Source organism: Nicotiana tabacum, chromosome 12 (genome assembly GCF_000715075.1).
Source record: "Nicotiana tabacum cultivar K326 chromosome 12, ASM71507v2, whole genome shotgun sequence".
Taxonomy (NCBI): domain Eukaryota; kingdom Viridiplantae; phylum Streptophyta; class Magnoliopsida; order Solanales; family Solanaceae; genus Nicotiana; species Nicotiana tabacum.
In genome coordinates this window covers 24,255,551-24,276,474 of record NC_134091.1, presented here as the reverse complement: position 1 = coordinate 24,276,474, position 20,924 = coordinate 24,255,551, and the positions used below count along the sequence as shown (strand labels likewise).

Here is a 20,924-nt window from a genome sequence, read left to right as displayed (position 1 = left end):
AAGCTTCGTCTACCTCTGGTTGTGATTCAGCAAGTCCAAAATTTCTTCTTTCCGAACGGATCCAATCTCTGAAAAGTACTGATTTTTCCAAGCTCTCCCTCATAGACACTCTATAATCACCGAGTTGAAGTCTTGCTTGACTGAAAGCGCTCTCTGATGCCACTGCTGCAGCTTGAATAGTTAAAATGTCTCGGGCTATCCTTGAAAGAATCGGAAAGTATTTTTCTTTCTCCTTCCACCATTCCAAAATATTAAAGGAGCCGTCGGGATTCACTTCCTCAATTCCCTGTGACAAATAAACTTCAAGCTCAATTAGTTGTGAAAAATCACTAGTACTAGAACCTTGAGAACCCCTGAACCCTGCCCTAGAACTAAGTGCTCTTACTCCCGCAGTTCTTTTAGATGATTGAGAACTAGAAGAAGTAGGAGTTGGAATATTTGGTCTAGCATGATCTAATGCAACTTGATAAGCACTATAAATTGTTTGAACATTTATTTTAATTGAGGCTATTGCGTCCGGAAGTTTAGACAACTCCTCATCTTCAAGTGCTAAACTATTATAAACAGTTTCATACCAAAATTGAGGACCTCCTAATTTCATAGTAGGATTTAACAATGCAGCAACACTGTAAATAGGGGGAATAGGAAAAAAAATATTTTTTAAACTTTTTTCTCATAGAATCAATAGCAAGTTGATAAATTTCCCCACCCTCTGAAAAATAATCAAATAAATTTGCAAGTTCTGCAATATAAACTAAACAGTTAGAAATAGTAGGATAATATTGCCCAGAAAATTCATTTGTAGTAATATGAAATTTTTCTAAAAAATCTACAAGCATTTTAACATTAGCCCAATACGCATTTGTAAGGTGCTCATCATCATCACTTACATGAGCATTAAACGTTGAGTTTATGAGAATGCTATATTCATATGCAACAACTAAACTTTCATACATGTAATTCCATCTAGTCGGACAAGGTTTAGGAACCTTTCTTTCTCTTAGGCCAAATTTATCGCATCTTTTAAAATATTCTCTAAGTCTACTTCTACGGTTTGAATAAAAAATCCAATTAAGAGCCATTTTAACCTTTTCAATTTCAACATTTAAAATTCGCATACCATCACCCACAATTAAATAGTAAATATGACAAATACATCTAACATGAAAAATATTACTAAATGCAGGACTTAGTGTAGTGGTAAGCAAGGATACAACATTTGTGTTACTAGTAGCATTATCCATTGAAACTGACATTATTTTATCACTAATGCAAAAATATCTACAAATATCTGTAATCGTGCTAGAATTAAACTGCCCTGTGTGACGTGAATTAATTATTCTATAAGCAATAATGCGCTTTTACATTATCCAATCCTCATCAATCCAATGACTGGTAACAGTAAGGTAATCACAGTCATTACCACTTCTACCAATGTCAGTTGTAATAGCAACACGACAATTTATATGAGTAAATAAATAGCGCAAATATTGTTCATATTCATGTTTATATTTATAAATATCGCTCTTTACGGTTGTGCGAGAAAAACCTTTATAAGTAGGATTATAAACTTTTCTAATATAATGCACAAAGTGAGGGTTAGAAGAAAAACTATAGGGTAAGCACATAACAGTAACCATTTTTGCCAATTCTTCCCGATCTTTTTTTGGATCATAATATAAAATACCACCGGTAACAGTGTTAATTCCCGGTTGAAATTGATTTATTTTCGGTTAAAATTGATTTGACCCGGTACTAAGGTCAGCCTAACTAGGTGCACTTGTTCCATCGGCCAAAGCTTTCATACGAAAATATCTAGCTTTATCTTGAGGGTGTAGCAATATGTGTCTAGTCAAACTTTCCGTCCCCCCCTCCCCACCCCTCCCCGACTTCCAACATATTTAAAAACTAACTCTTTGCCACAATCTTTACACTTAGCTCTATTTTTTTCTCTTAGTTGAGTAAAAAATGGTCAAACAAGAGATGTTTCTGCCCGTTTAGAAGGTTGTCTAGAAAAAGTAGGGGCAGTAACAAGAGGGTCAGACGGGGCATCATTTGAATTATTATTAGTTGGGTTAACTTCAGGAGCAGGACTAGTGGGTGTATCGTCATCCGATTGCGTTTCATCAAAATCTATTTCTTCATCATCATCTTCATCAATAGTTGGATTACCATAAAGAGCATTCATATATTCATGGTTTAATTGTTCACCGGGTGCAATATTATGGCAAAATTGACTCTCGGTAAATTGTAATAAACTATTATCGCTATCAAGAATAGGAGGTGTAGGACGGGTAACAGGTTTGGGTCGGGGAGCCGGGGGAAGTGGAGGAGGAACAGATTGGCTACTAGATTCACCACTCTTGGATTTTCCCTTATTTTTACTAAACATTTTGTTAAGGAATAAGCCATCCTAATTAATCAAACAAAGTAAATAAAACAAACAAAACTATAATATTAAAACTTAAGAGTTGGAATGAGTGTACCGAATCGACGAATAACTTGTTGAAAATTAATTATCGTTGAAGATTTGAAGACTTCAATTCACCAACTTCACAATTTTGCACAAAATGTAACAATTAAGTAAGCAATTATAGAATAATATTAGAGTGAGATTGAGAGATATTGATGATTTTGTGAGAAAAATGAAAGAATGAGGGGGTATTTATAGTTTAAAATAGGGAAAAAATGTAATTATAAAAAGTTTGGGGTTAAAACAAAGTTTGGGGGATTAAATGGCTATTTTGCAAATAGCCAACGGCTATTTTGGCAGACCAAACGGCTAGTTTTTAAATGGCCAAGCGGTCAATTTTTTTTTAATTAAAATTATCCATTGGGCCCGGATAGGCCCGTTTAGGACCGCTTGAACCGGCCCACTACCCAGCCCACCTCCCCACGACCCCGGTCCTATCCGGTTAGGACCGTTTAGGCCCACCGTCCATATGGACTTGCAGTCCTGGGCCGGTCCCGGTCCTAACCGGCCCACATGCCAACCTTACATGAGCCTGAGGCTGCTACTAAAAGGAGCCAAAATCTGGTGTACACATACAAAACAAGTGATCAATTAGTGGGTGGTTAAATCATGTAACACTCACCAAAGGGTAGAAAAATAAACATTATAAATTGTCTTGGAACCCCTTCTTAATTTACATACCTAATTAGAGGTAAGCAAAAACTAGCTATCACTCGAGGAGTTTGTACCTCAATTTCCAAAAACCAAATGGAGGGGAAAGTGATTCTAGCATTTCTAGTTCTTTTTATAACAGGATCGTCTATAGCTGAGAATTTTTCCGAATGAACAAGTAATTGCCTCAACGAGATGAAAACTACTGATTGTATTTTGAACCCTCCAATGTGTCTTTCCACTTGTGCTGCAAAATGCACTTCATTTGCACTTTCTTCTTCCCCAAAAAATGATCATGCTTGTAATGTTGGGTGTGCTTTACACCAATGCAGGAACTTTATGACCATTACTATTGAAAAAAAGTAGTTCATAACTATACAAATTGCTATTCACTACGTTTTACAGCAGATAAAGAGAGCCTTGGAAAATGTATGACTAGTTGCAGTGAGGCGCATTGCGCAACTACGGCACCAGCTGTGGAACTATAGGCTGAACACTGTATTGGTGTGATTTTATGTTATTTTCTTCTTCTAGGGGATCTTATGTTATTTTCTTCTTCTAGGGGATCTTATGTTATTTCAGTTCATTAATTTCTAGCAATGTTACTTCAACTTTGTAGTTGTGTTGTTATTGTTCTAATTGCAAACGGAACGACGTGAGCGGCACTTCGATTAGCCTACTGACACTCGTCAAGCGAATATTTAACCTCGTCAAACATATAAAACATAGGATGTACTTCCTCCGTTCACTTTTATTTGTTTATTATACTAAAAATATATATATTCTCACTTTTACTTACCCACTATCTTGTAGGAAATTATTGGATTTTTTTTTGTTGTTGTTGTACTTATCCGCTATACTAAATCAAGAGAAAAATAATTTTTTTTTCCTGTTTTACCATTATCATTAACTACTCATTCCTCAAATTATTTCCTTTGAAAATATTTATTATTATTATAGGTAAAATTGTAAAATACATATTTCATTTATTATTTCGTAAGAGACGTAAAAAGTCCAAAAAAAATGAATAATTAAAAGTGAACGGATGGAGCATAATAGACCGTCGGGCAATTCTGCATATATAAGAGATGTTGGTGTTTGATACCTTTGAATTATTTACCTTAACATACTATCACCTGTCAAAGCATCCGTCCATACAACAATTTCACTACCTCCACAACATTGTAAAAAGAAATTCAAAAAAATGAAGCTAGGCACCATAATATAATTAGATTATCAAATTACTTAAATTTACATTATCATATTTTTTTAAATTAAGTAATTAGGTGAAAAATGGATTATCTTTATTACTTTTTATCTTTATCAAATTACGAAAATTCTAAACTTTTAGTTGGTAAACTGAAAAACGAAATATGCAACATGTTCTAATATCTTTACCCTGTTAAATCCTAATGAATTTACTCGTGTAAGTTTTTACCTTTTACTAAGTATTACTCCATAGCGTATATTTTTTGTTTACTTTTCCGTACAAGTTTCCTCGAAAGTTCCTCAGCTTAATCCACAGACTCCACAGATCAGAAGAGAATAATCCCATTTCCCAAATAGCATCATTCCCTCATCAAAATCTTCTCCTACTTTTATCTTCTGTTCAACCAAACCTGTTTCCTTCAACAAATCCTATCTTCTTTCTCAAACCCTCAATCCATAATCAAGTATCTCGACAATTTCGGCGAAAATGGCAAAAGCAGATGAAATTCAAACCATTTCCTTATCATTCACTGATTTCCCAGAAGATGTGCAGCTCTGTATCCTCTCATTCCTCACCCCTTTAGATATCTCCAATTTCGCCTGCACTTCAAAGCGCTTCGTCTCTCTTTGCCGTGATGACCCAAGACTCTGGTTTTCCATGTGTCACCGCAAATGGGGATCCAAAACCCATATCAACAAATGGGTTAATAACGGTAGAATTCCTTACAAGCTTCTTTACAATACCCTTTTAGAGTATGAGAATCTCATTGGCTTCTGGCGCCTCAGTGGTACTGATTCTGATACTGATTCCTCTTTAATCTTTTTTGAGTGGGGTTCATTTTATATAGCTGGTTCAAGGGTTAAACCCGCAAGAAATTGTACTTATGGAGTGATAAAGTTGCCATTTTTATGGATGGGTTTTAACTCTAAGGGTGAAATTGTCAATTATCTCGATCCTGAAGGGAGAGTTGAGTTGTTATCTGAAAATGTGATGAATTTTGATGATTTGGGTTTTGGGGAGAGTGAATTGATTCAGGTGAATGTGAATTTCATGGGAAAAACTCATGTTGTTGTGGAAGAAAATTGTGGCAGTGCACTTGGGTATTCTTGTAATTCTCCACAGAACAGAGGAGGATTCAGGAAAGTTTCAAGCTCAGGGAACATGAGGGGAGAGGAGTATGAGGATTTATGTGGGTCCCCTGGAAGCTTGCCAGATAGGTTGATGTCCGAGATTTATCAGTATTTCGCCAACAAGACGAGTCCCGGTGGGAACGGGTCATCGAGGAGGCAGAGAAGGAAGGAGAAGGAAAGGCAGGGGAAAAGGAAGTGGGAGCCTGAACATTATGTGAAAATCGTGAATTGCTCGCCTACACCAGCCAGGCCTTTACAGGGCTTGTGGAAGGTCTTGTTCTGCTTCTTTCTGTTTATATATTATGGCAAAACTTGATCTTTATCAGCAGTTCTTTTTTTTTTCCCCCATTAAGATTTGGCCTTTGGTTTGTTGTTAATGACTTGCATAAGTATAAGTAAAGCATCAAACTTTATAGAGATAACTAGCTAGCAGGTTAAGGTGCAACCAAAGGCTGACTTTGTAACAACAACAACAACAACAACAACAACAACATACCCAGTATAATCCCACGGTTGGTTTCCTGGCCTATTGAAACTCTTTCAGCCGATTCGCGGCAACACATTACTTCAGATCAGATTTGTGCCAATTCCTCCATTCACAGAATGCCCTTATCAATCAAACTTCCTTAAAAGTTCCGCTTAATGGCAATGGGGGTGTGCGATTCATCAGGTGCAATCAGCAATGCCCCTACTCCGTACCCAGAACCACGTGAAAAAAGGTTTCATAAGCAAACATTATTGTGGAAATCAAGGGAGAGTGCCGTTAGAAATCTATAAAGGACTTTAAGGGAGAGCTGCTCTCTCTATCTCAACTGCTTTCCCTACTAGGGGCACAAGAGGCACTTTTTGTCTAAAGCCTACTTCCTGGGGTCTGGGAAGGTTAGTGAGTACGCAGACCTTACCCCTACCTGGAGAGGTAGAGAGGCTATTTCCGATAGACCCTCGGCTCAAGAAAAGATGGAAAGGAAGAATAGGGGAGAAGAAGAGGAGGGAAGAGGAGAGAAAGGCGATAAGCAAAGAGGAGAAAAAGTAGCATCAAATAGTAGCCATCAGGGCCAAAGGCTGACTGAGTAAGTACAAGTAAAAGTAAGTAAAGAGGAAAACTTTGTAGTATTGACTAGGTAGAGCCTTGATTTATCATAAGATATAATCGCTTGTGTTGGTTAACCGGGTAATATTCATGTACATATTCTAAGTGTCGAATTGATAATAAAGTACTTTTAATCTTCAGTGTAAGAGCAAGATGTATAGCACTAATACTAGAAGTGCATTGAGTATTAGCATTTGAAAGCCTAGCCGCAAACCGATAGGATAACTGTGCTTCAAACCCCCTAAGCTTTAATAAACATAGCTCTAGCTCTATACATTATGATGCCACTAACCATTAAGTACGTGAAGTAGGACTGATTTCTGACTCGTTTTACCAGAAACCTTATTGTGATTTCTGATAATGACCTGAAGGTATGGTGATTACTAGTGATATGTTTGTGTTTTTTCTGTTAACCAGTTTATTCCTTTCAGTAAGAAGCACCATTTGACCTTGTTACTAATGATGCCTTGTTACCATAAGAAATCCAAGTACCTCAGACCTAAACTTTTGAAACCCAAATGATTTGAGTAATAATTTCTCAAGCAATACGTATATCTGGACTTGTACATTCGAATTAAATGCTGGTTTTGCTTGAAGGTTTAAGTGTCCTACTGTCTCTACCGAGGAATTTTTCAACTGTAGGTCTTTCTGCTGTATCCCTTCTTGACCTTACCCTAAAGATATCTAACTGTTTATTGGGCATTAGTTTATTTATGGTGTATGCTATTACATCATCCCATCATCCTCATGGTTAACTTCCATTGAATTATGATGAACTGCATGAATCTCAGAGGATTTCGTTTGCCAGTTTGTCATACGGTGTACTTCCCTTTTGCTGAATGGTAACATCTGGGCATGCTTAACCTTAACTGCAAAAAGCCTGCTTATCTGATGTTTTGGTTTTACTTTTCACTGCAGGGATTCTGTGACGACATGACTTTGGAGTTCTTCCTTGTCTCTTATGATGATGTTGGTGGTATCACTTGCAGAAGGGTTGTGGAATTATGTAAACCTTTCTCTGCCTATGCCCCAGTATTTTGGACTTCAAATACCACATTCATTGAGTCCCCTTTATCTTCAGAAGAAGAAAACATATATGAGAGTCGCATACATATTCGGCCCCTTGCTGAAGCTGATGACCCATGTGAGATTCTGTCTAGTTCTGACAAAGGAGTTTTGCGCATGCTTTGCATGAACTCAAGCTACGACTTGGTTATTCCTGATTTGGCAGGAAGCACTGTAAATCCTAGGCAGGCGGAGGGAAGGATTTGGCAGTATGAAAATGGGACATTTGGATACGGGTTTCTGCGAGACAATTACATTATAGACTTGAGGCATATTGCTCAAAATGGTCAGATATTTGACACAGCAGATATTTCTAGTATTTGATCTTACCGCATACATTGGTCAGACAAACAGAAAGTGCAGAAGGAAATTTCCAATTTATATTCTTTGTACATATTAGTTGGTTCTTGATGCCGGCAAGATTCTGGCTTTGTTGTAACATTTCGTGAGAATAAAAAGTTGATTTCAATGTAAAGTAGATATTTTCAAGCTTCCATTTCTGTGAATGGATTTAACTCTTTTCCTACTCTTCATACTTTCCCTTTTGAATTCTTTCAGTTTCATTTTCGCATGTCAAGGGTGTAAAGACGCTTAGCTGATTACTTCATCTTTCATATTCATCAGCATTTAAAGTTTTCATTGTGGGTGTAGCATTTTATATTTTTATTCCCTCTCCCACGATACTGATTGTAATTTGTGGTTAGCTACTGGCAACTTCTGTCTCATGACTCTCACCAAATGTTTTTCTGAATTGAATGGCTGGTGAGTTTTGTGAACTTTAAAACATCCTGCTGATTACTGTTGCTTTCGATTTGTTTTGTATTCTGAGAAGTTTCTGATTCTTCACAAAACTTGTGTTTTTGTTTCTATATCTGAAGTTTTAATTTAGCCTCTTGTTACGGTTTATTGCCTTTCCTTCTACCAAACAATTTTGCTTCTCTGTCTGTCAAGTCTCCAGAGTGCTAATGGTATAATGTATGGCTATCCATACAATTATCAGGTAGGGGAAAGGATGATATTGGGGCGAGAGAATGATTCTACAAGCAGGGAGCAAAAACAACATTAATGGAGAAACTTGGTAAGGTTGTACTTTTTTATTTTTTAATGTACAGTTTATTTTTCAGTTAAGAACTATTTGTTCTTCATTTTACTATCATCCAGACCATTCTAGCCTTGAAAAGCTGGCAATGGAGAAATGACAGCTTTAAAAGTTTCTCCAAGGCCTTGGGCCAAATTATTAGAGTCTATACTGTTTCAGTAGCCTGTCTCTTCTTGTCCTGATAATGGGAAACTTAATACCAGATTTCCTCTACAAGAGCAATCGAATTGGAGAAGAATCACCTTCCAACATTTGGATAATGTGAGATACAAAGAATTCCATAGTTTGAGGTTGAAAGAGTGCATTGCAAAGATTTGCATGCACTGGGACAGCAAAACCATGTTATATTCAATCTCATTCAACATTCACATAATACAAGTGAAGCACAAGAAACAAAGGTCAAAAATCTACACACAAAAGTAGACAATATATAGTTCAACATCAAATTAATTGAAGTAGATGAGAGAAAACATAGGCTGGGGAAGGAAGTGCATTCATGGAAGCTGCTGAAGGCCTTCGATTCTTCAATAAAGCAGATAGGTAAGACATGATCGCGGAAAGATAAGGAGCAATCAACTTGGTCGGCTGTTTATGACTCTGCAGTAACTTCTGTTGTTGTCGTGGAATTCATTTCATGGTCACCCTCAAGCTTGCTTAAGTTGCCCTTCTCCTTGATAAGTTGAATATGGTGATGTTTACAATATAGGCGCCCCTCATGTGCGATATAGTTGGAAGGGCTTATTACACAGCCTCCGTGGCTGCATTTGAAGCAGCTCTTATGGTATGGCGTGCCATTAACTGATACCTATTCACACAATCATTAATATTTGTTACACAACATTAGCATGGAACAATGTTAAGCTGTGAACTTTTGATTTATGTAACAAAAAGATTGCTAATTGCTGATGTTACCTTTTCTGTTGGGTAGACAGTTTTCTTGCAGCCAAAACATTTCTCTCTTGTTCCACCAAACATGCTTGTCACTTTGGCTACCTGTGGTTTCTGTTTCAAAGATTGAAATTGCATTTAGTAAGTGAAGTGTAATATTCTGTGTCAGTTACTTGTGGTTACTGTTTCAAACAATCAACTTGATCATTCATTGTCAATTACCTCACTGTCAATGGGTTTCTGTGGCTTCACAATTTTTGGTGTACCTGTAATATTTTGAATTGTCAATAAAATTTCTGTATTGCAAATGTTATTTGGAATTATCCATGTTATCCTCTACCTTCAAAGCTTTTATCCAAACTGCCAGTTTGTTTGAAGAGCTGATCAAAGTGTGGTCTACAGTATAGAACTCCCTCAAAGGAATTGTAGTTGCCAAGCTGCCAATTGAATATAATTGAAGAACAGGAATTAGTATCTAAGCTCCAATACTTTGAACAATAAGTCCAATAGCATCTCCAAAGTAGACACATAAGTTGGTATTATTGAATAAAAAATTCAAATCTACTTCATTTGACTCTCAACAAGTCACATAGACCTATCCAGAGAGTGGTTATATCATATTAATATTTGCATGAAATAATCCTGATGATTGCTGAATTTTGCAATCCAAGTTGAAAATGAACATTGGAGTTAGATCTTGCAAAACCTTTGTATGAAATAGGGAGGAAAAGAAGAAAAGTACTTTAAGCTGAACAAAAAATTCTTATGCCAGGTAGATGAAACTCTGTAAAATGATCTCTGGGATTGCCACGAAAGACAAAATAGAATCTTTAAGTAAGAATTACATGAGAAAACTGTAGTGCTTTTTTGTTCTAAGCTTGGAAAAGATTTTAACAGGCAGCTCGGTCTCCTGAAAATAAATGCTCGAACCACAAGGGTTTGTTGGATGCAACCTTACCTGCATTTCTGCGGGAGGCTATTTCCACGGCTCAAACCTATGACCTGGTTCAAACCCGTGACCTCTTGATCACATGAAGAATTACGCCAAAGCTCCCTTCTTGGAAAAGATTTTAATGAAAAGGAAAAAATATTGGGAATCCTACCTTGAGAGTGCCCTTGCAGTGATGGCATCTGAAACAAGCTTTGTGATAGATTCTGTTATCTGCAGTTAATTTGTCAACCAGATAGACAGTCTTGTCACATGCCATGCATTTCTGTGTGGTTCCTGCAAAAGCCATGGCTATATACGAGCAAGTTTTACAGAAAACAAAAATGGTCTTTGTGGCTCTTTCCCCTTTCTTTGTGTTAGCACTTGGTTTTTGGTTTTTGGAGAAAGACACTAGAGAGAATGGTGTTAAGATAAGGATGAGAAGCCAGAGAAATATGATGATGAGGCTGAGAACAGCAATTTAACTAAATTAGAGAAATAGACATTTTATCATTTGGCCCACGGTATACAGCACCTAACAACTCTGCAGACTTTTTCCTTTTCTTTTACTCCAATATTTTTATCATTTTTTAGAGTTTCTTATCTGTAATTATATTTTCTTTTTGAAACTACAAGAAGGAAGAAAGTTGAGGTTAAAAGATAAAGAAGAATTAACCCAAATAGCCGTCTATCTAATCTCTTAAACTAAAAATAGTCGGTAAATATATATATATATATATATATATATATATATATATATATTAATATATATATATATTAATCAATGTATAATATCTATGTATACTGGCTAGAAAAAATAAGCATTGAATTTGGCGGCCAGATTCACTATTTATTTTTTCTAGCCCGTATACACAGATTATACATAATTATACACATATTATACATGAATTATACATATATTATATATCCGTCGTCTATTTTTGGTTTAAGAAATTAGATGGGCGACTGTTTGGGTTAATTTCCTATAATTTAGAAATATACTCTATTTATCTTAGTAAAAACCTTCATTGATAAATGCAAATCATTGGTTATGAAAAAAATCAGTAAAAATAAATGAATGAAAGAAGTGATTGTTCCTTGCATAGACATCAAAGTTCACATGGTTGTTGGAGCCCAATTTGGTAGAATGTGACCTTTTTTAAGTTGCCACATGAATCCTCATAATACATTCTCATGAAATGTCAATCTGCTGTCATTGCAATTATGCACCGTTAGATTACCAAGTCTTCTCATTTTATTTTATTTTATTTTATTTGAATTATTTGGTGGACCATATTCTTATCAACAACCTAAAAGAAAGTTATGCTGGACCATTTTATGTACACAGTTGTGCTAGACATGATTTTGTAAAATTCAATTTCCAATATCAGGGGAACCTAACCCCACACACAGAAACCCCATCTAAGGGAGGCACATAGCATAATCATATTATTGATCTGTCAATGCCAGCACTCTTTTCTTTTTCAGTAGGAGAGTAGAGAGGAAGTAATAGCTGTAAAGATTTGAGATTTGGGAGTTTGAAATGTCACCTGTAATAACCTATTATTACTCTAGGTATAGTTTGGTAGTATGCATTAGTTTTTGGTATTAATAATTTCTTGTTTCGTATACTTTTTCAATCTATGTATTACACTATTACTAATGCAAGTATTAGTTATACAACCTATTTGATATTATCCTATGTATAACTAATACATATCAAACCATAGTATTAGTAATACCAAGACTATTAATACATGCAATAGCATGACTAAAGACAAAATACAAAATGGTCCTAAAGTCCCTTAAAGCTAAAGAATATGGAGGATATTTTTGTAAACAATTAATTTTCTTAAAAATTATTCAATGCATTTTAATTTTTAATACACAATATCAAACATTGGATAAAAAGTAATCTCTGCATAACTAATATTGCATTATTAACCCATGCATTACTAATCCCTGCATAACTAATACACCTTATTTAACATTATTCTTATACACTCTACCAAACGAACCCTTAAGTGTTTGAGATAAGAATATACTCTTTCTTATTTCACCATCAAATATTTGATATTTATTGGTCCGATTAATTTAAATTCATGTCAAATATACCTCTGATTATGAGTATGAGAATCTCACTCATCCCACCATACTCTTTGATGGTAGATAACAATATCCAAAAATAGATCTTATCGGTTATGAAATAATTGTCCAACTTTGTGTTATTCATTTAGTGAAGTGTTAATTAAGAGAAAATTTAAGAAAGTGATAAATGGTATAGTTTAAACAAATATTTTAAAAGAAATATAGGGTGTTATTAAATGTCTTCCTTATGGGGTGTGCAAAAATTATAAAGACAAACAACGTGGACGTAGATAATATCATACCGGTATGTGAATGTGATCAGCGAAACATATAACAATGACATTTGTCGTGTGACAATCATGTAGGGTTATCCATCCGTGAAACGTTATTCATAAATATCAATTTTGAGCATTTTCACAATATTTCCTTTAGATGTTATAATAAGTTTAATCCCCAGTGTCACATTCTTAGTATTAATGGAGAAAGACAGAATCCCAAAGACGTTCAGAAGTCGAGGTCCTTAGAAATACAATCATTCAGACCTATCTGCCTCATGGAGGGATCCATTGTTCTTTAGATCCTAAAGTTTAGTAAAATAAGATTTTATCCTTCAGTGTAATAGAGTTGTCTAATAAGTAACAAAATGGCACGAGGTTAACTTCTACGGCCAAGTAATCTTAGATGTTTATTGAAATGACAAAAAAAGTGGATATTGGGATATTAAGGTAGGATAAGACCCATCTTAAATCTTCTTTTAAAGTTTTATATACGGCTCTTTTTACAATCGCTCTTCGGTATTCGAAAGCGAAAAACGAACTGCCTGTTATATGGCAAAAAAGAAAGGTTCTATCTATTTTTATTCAAGCAAGAAAAAAAATATGACTTAAGTTAACCTGTATAGAAAGGAAAAAAATTATTAGAACTCTCGTCGGCCTCTCTCTACCCTTTGTAGCTGAACTTTCCCTCACTACGGAACTATAGAGCTTCAAACAAGGGCTAAAACTAGCAACAACAAAAACACAAAATTTCTTGACACAAAGTGATATTGATAAACCATGTTTTTGTTATAGACAAAATGATTGGTCAACAAATGGTAATTGACATTTAATAAATGTGAAACAAATAGAAGTAATAAGTAACTACTAAGACGACTCATTCAAGGACCATTAACCATAGTAGTATGTGAAGTGTAATTGAGATAACATTGAATAGCAAAAGCCCTTTTTTGTTTTGTGGTGGAACAGAACAAGGATTCCTCCTCGAGAGATGACTTTCGATAGCTGAAACTATCCCACATCGAAAACAAGTGACTAAGCGAACAGCTTGGCGCCCCTACTTAACGTTGGCACCAGCCTAAGCAGAAACTTACGCAGCTACGCAATGAGCTCAAAGCGAACTATTCTTTCGCCTTTTACTAAAGAATACCGTGTGCGCGTTGCATTGAGTGGCATACGCCAATTTTTGGAGGGTTTTCTCTTTGAGGGAAATCCCCAACAACTCCGAGTTCAAATATTTTATGTGGAAGGAATTCTTAGCTTAAAATTATTTTTATTTTGTGTTTTGGCAATGTATTTACTTGCGTAATTGTCTTGTCCGTCTCGAGATTTTAGAGTAGTCTCCTAAGCTTGTTTGGAAAAGTTATTTATATCTTACTTTTACGTGCGATCATTTGAATCTATCAAATATGTAGTTCAAACTAGTTTAAGATCTTAAAAATGACCTAAGAATTAGGCAATTTTCATATTTCCATTTTAACCAAACGACTAGCGTTGGACAATGTGTATTATTTTTAATACCTAGTAACTAATACTAATACTATGTATTAGATTTTATATACACATATTTCTCAAATTCATGTAAAAAAATTCATTTAACATTTATATGGAAATGAAAAATTATCTATCTAATTACACATGTGCAAAAAAAACATGATGGTGGAGTTACATTGAAAATTTGGAATTACATTATGCCTAACAAGTAGGTCGTTGTACTCACTATACTATATAATTACTAGACTATAAAATGTACTAATACTATAGAATTTACTAGACTATAAAATCATTAGAGAGTAATTATACACCGTGATAATTATATAATAATTTCCAAGCGATTGTCCCTTTCCTCTTATTAGTCTATATCTTTTAGAACCATATACTAGGAGCTGCAGCTACTTGCCTTATCTCTTAAATCTTAATACGCACTTGTTAATTAAACGAAGAAGCTAGGAAGGGTAACATGCTTCAATGGTATGCTAATTTTCTGTTTGTTATGAGCATGAAGGAACATCCATCTATTTTCGGTTGACTACCGCTACAATTTTTTAATTTGTATATAATTTTACATGTTTGCTAATTTAATTAAAGATATTATAATATCATATGGTGTTACTCTTTTGTTTAAAAATATCAATATATATACACAATTGCAGTATAGAAATTCTATAAATATTATTATACCGCTGAAGATAAAATAAAAGAAGAGGAGCATAAATCCCAAGAATTCCCAATTCGATTCTAATTAGAGTGGCCACGCCTATAAATTCCCCTAAAAGGCAGCTGGGGTTTTAACCTTAATACTTATTGTCGAGCTTTGAGGGTAAAATCTAAAACTAAGAAGAATGGTGTTTGGTCAAGTAGTGATTGGACCCCCTGGTTCCGGCAAAACCACTTATTGCAATGGCATGTCTCAATTCCTCCAACTTATTGGACGGTAACTTACTTCTATCTGTTGGGTTGGGTTTTCTATTTACTGCTTTTGACTTCTGTTTCGATGGGATTTTGTGGGCACTGATTGTGGGTTTTGATGAGCGTGCCATCAATGTTTTTTGAAGATTTTTGCTGAAATTATTGAAGCATAACACTAAATTTACTCTTTTGATTAGTTCGTCTTTTTTATTCTGAGCGTAAATGATGGAGCTATTACTTGACCGAACATTTAAGATCCTTACCCTAGAGCACACTTGAAAGAGAGATTGGAGATTTGGGTTACAACTGATAACACAAGCTGAGTAGCTTTCTTATGAATGGAGTTTAATACTACTTGATACTGATTAGTTTTCCTCTAATGAAAAATAACCTCCAGCATGTGGTAAAAAGAGTGACATGAGCAGAGGCGAAGCCATGATTTCAATGTTATGGGTTCTAAAACGACTTCAAGTGCTAATAACTTGGTTCTAAATTTAATATTTATTCATATTTAATGATGTTTTTAACACAGAGACACTGTTTGAGCAAAAGCTACTGTGTTCGGCTTAACCCGTATTAGGCCCTCTAGCTCTGCCCTTGGCCATGAGTATCGGTTCTTGTTGGGTTAGGTGTTTTTGTAAGCTTGTCGCAACTTTTATGCACTGACTAGCTTACTCCCACGCAGTCCTCATATGTGAAGAAAGAAAGAGTGTTCTTGGAACTTCTGTTATTCTTCATTATAAAGAACAGATTTTTATGGGTCTTTGGTTTCTTCTACTGTGTGCAAGAACAATTTTGAATTTGAGTGCCAATTTACTCCACTAATTCATGATTTTAAGATGTAAAAGAATAGGTTATTTAATTATTATTTGAATTCACCTTGTTTTCTTTTATCTTGTTCTCGCTAATGCTTGTTGCTACTGCTCTAATCTCATTTTTCCTCGTGCCGAGGGTCTACTGGAAATAGTCTCTCTATATTCACTGTAGGGGTAAGGTCTACATACTATCTACCCTCCCCAAACCCCACTCGTGGGACTATAATGGGTTGTTGTTGTTGTAATTATTATTTGACTTTTTGGTGTGTTTAGAAACTTCTTTGTCAGTGTAATGAGAGGAGTAAAAGATAAATTACTTGATATTGGTATGAAAGGCTCGAAATAGAGTGGAATGGATATATTGGGTTCATTTAGTTGGCCCCGCGTAGTTTGGATGGAGATGGTTGACTGATTAATTGTTAGGTAATTGCCAGCGATTGGCGGCAGATATTTGAATTAATTGTAGTCTGATCACTCACATTGATATCCCTCTTGATTGTTTGGATTGCAGGAAAGTTGCTGTTATCAATTTGGATCCGGCTAATGATTCTTTACCGTATCCACTTAAGTTGAGTTTCTTTGACAATGTATGGATTACAGATTTTGATGTCTAATTCAAGAAGATTGTTCATTGTTAATTAAGTAGGATTACAGTGTAGACAGTTACGTTCTTCCTTATCCGATAAAGATATGAGTGTGCTGTGAATATTGAGGATCTAATTAAGCTGAGTGATGTAATGGCTGAACACTCTCTTGGTCCCAATGGAGGTAAGCTTGCCTTTCCCCCCTTCTATTGAGATTAGTCTGCATTCGGTTCCTTATAAATAAGTTCCAAGTTGCTAAACATGTGGATGCTACACCATATCATTAGCCCTGTGCCGGTAGAATATGTTGCTGCGGATTCTTGGGCTACCTCCAATACCTATTTTTGGTGCAAATTTATTGTTCATTATGTAGATGATGTTATCTTTGCTTTACCTCCATTACCTACTTTTGGTGCAAAAGTTATTGTTAACTAATCTTTTCTATTATTTTGCAGGCCTTGTATATTGCATGGACTATCTCGAGAAGAATATTGACTGGTTAGAGTCTAAGTTAAAACCTCTCCTTAAAGGTTATTTACAATTCAATCTGAAGTTTAGTAAATTTTGGCTGAGATCAATGTATACTTATCTTTGATCTATGTTTGGTAGTTTAGTAAAATTAGATCAATCTATGCTTGGTAGTTTAGTAAATTAGATCAATCTATGCTTATGTTTACTCTATCATTGTCCCAATGAAGATGAAAAAGGAACTGGCTTGGCGTTCCTTCCATCATGGAAGTGTTTATACCACTTTAATGTTGTCTCGTATATCAGGGGAAGTTCACAATTTGTCGTTAAGGGTCTCAAAGTTTCATTTCTATGTGGGAAGTGCAGTCGTTTTGCATCGATGCAATATTTTCTCAGCTAATCTGTCCATTTTCCTCTCTGCCATTTTTTACATCCTTCTTACCATGTTATACACTTATACCTCCAATTTGCTAGAAAAAATATATTTCATTCACAACCAACATAGATAGTGTTAATACTGATAAATAAATAAAAAACATAGATAGTGTAATTGTTGTTACTGCCTTTCCATTCTGGCAGTGGCTTGGAGCTGCCTTTGATAGTTCAAGTACATTTTACATCCTGGATTTTAGAGATTTGATGATTTTATGTATTCACTAGTATTGGTTTCTGTCAATCCTAACTTGAATCAACGTGTTGGATGTGATGGAGCTATGACACCCGTGCTCAAGCTTGGGCTAAAAAGCACTACTAATATAAGCTTATTTACAACAATATTTTTCTTGCTTGAGTTTGCTAACTTTCTTTTGATAAGTTATGCATAGATATAGTTTGAGTATTGGTATTTTTAGCAAAGTTGTTTGAGCACCTTGAGTTCTTGAGATTCAGCACATTCATGGAAATTCCTTGCACGGTTTACACATCGTCTTATGTGGAAAACGCAGTAATCTGAGCATCACCCCCGCTTGTTCTGACTTTTGTTTCTTTATTTTTGCAGAGCACTATCTTCTTTTTGATTTCCCGGGTCAGGTGGAACTATTTTTCCTTCATGAAAATGCAAAGAAAATGATAATGAAACTTATAAAGAAGTTAGATCTTAGGGTTAGTCTCTTTTTTAGAGTTATCTCATCTATTTCCTCCTTCACTATTATGCTTCCTTTTAAAGCTAAATTGCTCATTATTTGGTGTTTGTTTAATGCAGTTGACCGCAGTCCATTTAGTTGATGCCCATCTTTGCAGTGATCCAGGGAAATATGTGAGTGCATTGCTCCTCTCATTATCAACCATGTTACACTTGGAGCTTCCTCATGTCAACGTTCTGTCTAAGATTGATCTTATTGAAAGCTATGGAAAATTAGGTTAGTTCATCATATTCTTCTGGAGAATATCTTTTTGGAATTTGGAATATTTTTTTGGAGATTAGAGTTATAGGTTTGAAACACCCATGAGGTTACTATGAAGTGCTTATTTTGTATTTCTTTTCTTCTTGCAGCTTTAAACCTGGAGTTCTACACAGATGTCCAAGATTTATCGTATTTGCAGTATGAGCTCGGTCAGGATCCTCGCTCTGCTAAGTATAGGTGCTTGAACCTTTAAGAACATTCTGTCAAATAATAGCTGATTTCTTTTCAACTCTTCTTAATTCTTGCAGGCACAATATAACACATTGTCGTTACTTAGTAGTTTCTGACTGTTCTAATTAAACTAGGGCAGATTTTGGGAAATCTGTTAGCTGGAGTCCGGTTTTCTATATATCTCTACAAGCTTGAGGAGTAAATAAGTTCTGCACTTGATGCTATATTACTACAATCTTGAAGAGAGCGTTTCATGTTTTTATAAATGTTGCGTGTCAATTTAATGGGTACCTTTGGCAGAAATTAAGGGAGTGTGATGGAGGGAGAAGAAAAAGCAAAAAAAAAAAAACACTTTTCTTTCTTGTGCATTCCTTTCACTAATCTTTTATAATCGGAAGTTGGTCACTATCATAGTGCTTGACAAGATCAAAATAACCAGAAAGGATCTTTCTATCTAAACATTGTGCTTTCCGGTTTAATACTTCGAAAATGCAGAAGTTTAAGAATCTTTTTATCTAAGCATTATGTTTTTTTGGTTTTGATGCTTAAATAATGCAGAAAACTTACAAAGGAGCTTTGTGAGGTGATAGAAGATTATGGACTCGTCAACTTTACGACTTTAGATATTCAGGTATGATGTGATTGAGAGTGTCAACTTCCACGCTTAGATATCCTCTGTATTCTTTGTTAACATAGTGATTTTTTTTTTTGAGCTTATTTACCATTTCAGGATAAAGAGAGTGTTGGAAATCTAGTTAAACTGATTGACAAGACCAATGGATACGTATTTGCTGGCATAGATGCAAGCGCTGTTGAATTCAGCAAAATTGCAGTTGGTCCTGTTGATTGGGACTACTACAGATATCCTTTTTCACATGGTTTAACATAAATTGATGTCATTCATTGAGGTCAACAATTTCAAAATTTAGGCAGGCATAATAATGTGGTTGATTGTATTACCCGCTTTACTTATTTCTTTTGGTTAAACCTTTCTGATGTGAGTTCCACTTGGTGATTTTATCCATATAGATTTGATCATTTAAGCTGATTAGTAAGTTGAGATTTTGATTCACCGCTTCATTATTCTCCAGATTCGCAGAACAGAATGTTTTTAACTTTTAGGATCACTTTCTTGCTTGTACTTTCCGATCTTAGCCTGCCATCTTTAGCTCTATTCTGCTGGTGCTCATTTCTTCTGGAATCATTTAAAAAAAAGGATATTAAATGTGGAGGATATGTAATTGATTTTGTGTAGAGCAAGATCTGATATTCTGCTGTGTTTGACCTTGACATGCCAATTTACAGTTGCAGCAGTGCAGGAGAAATATATGAAGGACGACGAAGACACTGATAACAAGGAGTAGTGAAACAAAATGTTGCTTCACTGGGAAATGATGGGCTTGTGGCACAATGTGGATTTCCTGATCTCTCTGAATACTGCATCCTTCAGAAACTAATTATCCTAATGTATGGTAGGAGTGCAGCGCTCATTTTTGTGCGCTCTCGTCCCTGTGTTTAGAACTTTCTTTGCAGTAAAGATATGCAGCTAGTCATTTTTATGAAACTTTTGTGTACAACTGAATATATATATAGGTAGGTTCCTCTGTGTTTATTGCGCACAGGGTTTTAGGAATCCTCTGATCACAACATGCATTTTCCTTCATTCTAATATTAGCAAAAGTTGCTCATCATAATCGTTATTTTGATGGTCTTTTGGGCAGTATGTAACTTTGCTTAATCTTTCAGTTGTGCTCAGGAGTCAAATCGCTGTTATTATCATAACGAAGCAAAAAGATATATTATCACAAAGAAACAAAAGGATACAAAAACTTTTACCAATCGTTTAGTTGCTTATCCAAGTTTAATATTGACAAGTATCAATGGGAAGGCCAATTAAATATATTGTAACTTTTTGAGGCAAATGATGGTTTTGTTGTGGTTAAAAAAAAGGTAAAAATAGCACGGGCTAGCTAGTTTTTGGACTGGTAATTCAAAAATAGCTAGCGTTTGCAAAGTCATTGAAAAACAGCCACTAATTTGCTGCAACACGGACCGGTCCAGCATGATGTACTGGAGATTGATGCACTTGTGTATGAACTTCCAGCATTTTATGCTGGATTTCGTTCAGATTTATCTTTACATGAAAAATGGCTAAATTTCGATTACTTTTGAAACAA

General features: G+C 35.2%; 3 protein-coding genes and 1 non-coding gene across 4 annotated transcripts; 3 read left to right on the top strand and 1 right to left on the bottom strand.

Moving 5' to 3' along the window:
- The first annotated feature begins 4,647 nt into the window (after positions 1 to 4,647).
- Positions 4,648 to 8,145, top strand: LOC107783880 (F-box protein At3g12350). Its single transcript, XM_016604907.2, has 2 exons — positions 4,648 to 5,735; positions 7,473 to 8,145. The coding sequence occupies exons 1-2, from the start codon at positions 4,821 to 4,823 to the stop codon at positions 7,941 to 7,943; spliced, it is 1,386 nt and encodes a 461-aa protein (XP_016460393.2). The 5' UTR covers positions 4,648 to 4,820; the 3' UTR covers positions 7,944 to 8,145.
- Positions 8,146 to 9,002: 857 nt separating this feature from the next.
- On the bottom strand, positions 9,003 to 11,008 carry LOC107824896 (LIM domain-containing protein WLIM1). The gene is made up of 5 exons (XM_016651705.2): positions 10,710 to 11,008; positions 9,947 to 10,043; positions 9,829 to 9,872; positions 9,631 to 9,720; positions 9,003 to 9,523 (listed from the first exon to the last, which is right to left on the bottom strand). Exons 1-5 carry the CDS (start codon positions 10,842 to 10,844, stop codon positions 9,308 to 9,310), a joined length of 582 nt encoding a protein of 193 aa, XP_016507191.1. The 5' UTR covers positions 10,845 to 11,008; the 3' UTR covers positions 9,003 to 9,307.
- Positions 11,009 to 13,993: 2,985 nt separating this feature from the next.
- Positions 13,994 to 14,110, top strand: LOC142167618 (U5 spliceosomal RNA). The gene has a single exon (XR_012697711.1). It is a non-coding gene; the product is annotated as a U5 spliceosomal RNA (small nuclear RNA).
- Positions 14,111 to 15,079: 969 nt separating this feature from the next.
- Positions 15,080 to 20,447, top strand: LOC107824895 (GPN-loop GTPase QQT1). The gene is made up of 10 exons (XM_075226226.1): positions 15,080 to 15,331; positions 16,633 to 16,677; positions 16,810 to 16,889; positions 17,161 to 17,235; positions 18,171 to 18,274; positions 18,375 to 18,531; positions 18,666 to 18,753; positions 19,306 to 19,378; positions 19,478 to 19,609; positions 20,052 to 20,447. The coding sequence occupies exons 1-10, from the start codon at positions 15,240 to 15,242 to the stop codon at positions 20,109 to 20,111; spliced, it is 906 nt and encodes a 301-aa protein (XP_075082327.1). The 5' UTR covers positions 15,080 to 15,239; the 3' UTR covers positions 20,112 to 20,447.
- Positions 20,448 to 20,924: the final 477 nt, after the last annotated feature.

What these genes read in the sequence shown, in the direction of transcription:
- LOC107783880 (XM_016604907.2), top strand. Translation starts at nt 4,821, where the DNA reads ATGGCAAAAGCAGATGAAATTCAAACCATTTCCTTATCATTCACTGAT. An exon ending in CTTTACAGGGCTTGTGGAAG is followed by an intron (nt 5,736 to 7,472) that starts GTCTTGTTCTGC and finishes TTTTCACTGCAG; the next exon opens with GGATTCTGTGACGACATGAC.
- LOC107824896 (XM_016651705.2), bottom strand. Translation starts at nt 10,844, where the DNA reads ATGGCTTTTGCAGGAACCACACAGAAATGCATGGCATGTGACAAGACT. An exon ending in ACTGCAAGGGCACTCTCAAG is followed by an intron (nt 10,044 to 10,709) that starts GTAGGATTCCCA and finishes TTCAATTGGCAG; the next exon opens with CTTGGCAACTACAATTCCTT. An exon ending in TTTGGATAAAAGCTTTGAAG is followed by an intron (nt 9,873 to 9,946) that starts GTAGAGGATAAC and finishes AAAATATTACAG; the next exon opens with GTACACCAAAAATTGTGAAG.
- LOC107824895 (XM_075226226.1), top strand. Translation starts at nt 15,240, where the DNA reads ATGGTGTTTGGTCAAGTAGTGATTGGACCCCCTGGTTCCGGCAAAACC. An exon ending in CTCTCTTGGTCCCAATGGAG is followed by an intron (nt 16,890 to 17,160) that starts GTAAGCTTGCCT and finishes ATTATTTTGCAG; the next exon opens with GCCTTGTATATTGCATGGAC. An exon ending in TGAAAGCTATGGAAAATTAG is followed by an intron (nt 18,532 to 18,665) that starts GTTAGTTCATCA and finishes TTCTTCTTGCAG; the next exon opens with CTTTAAACCTGGAGTTCTAC.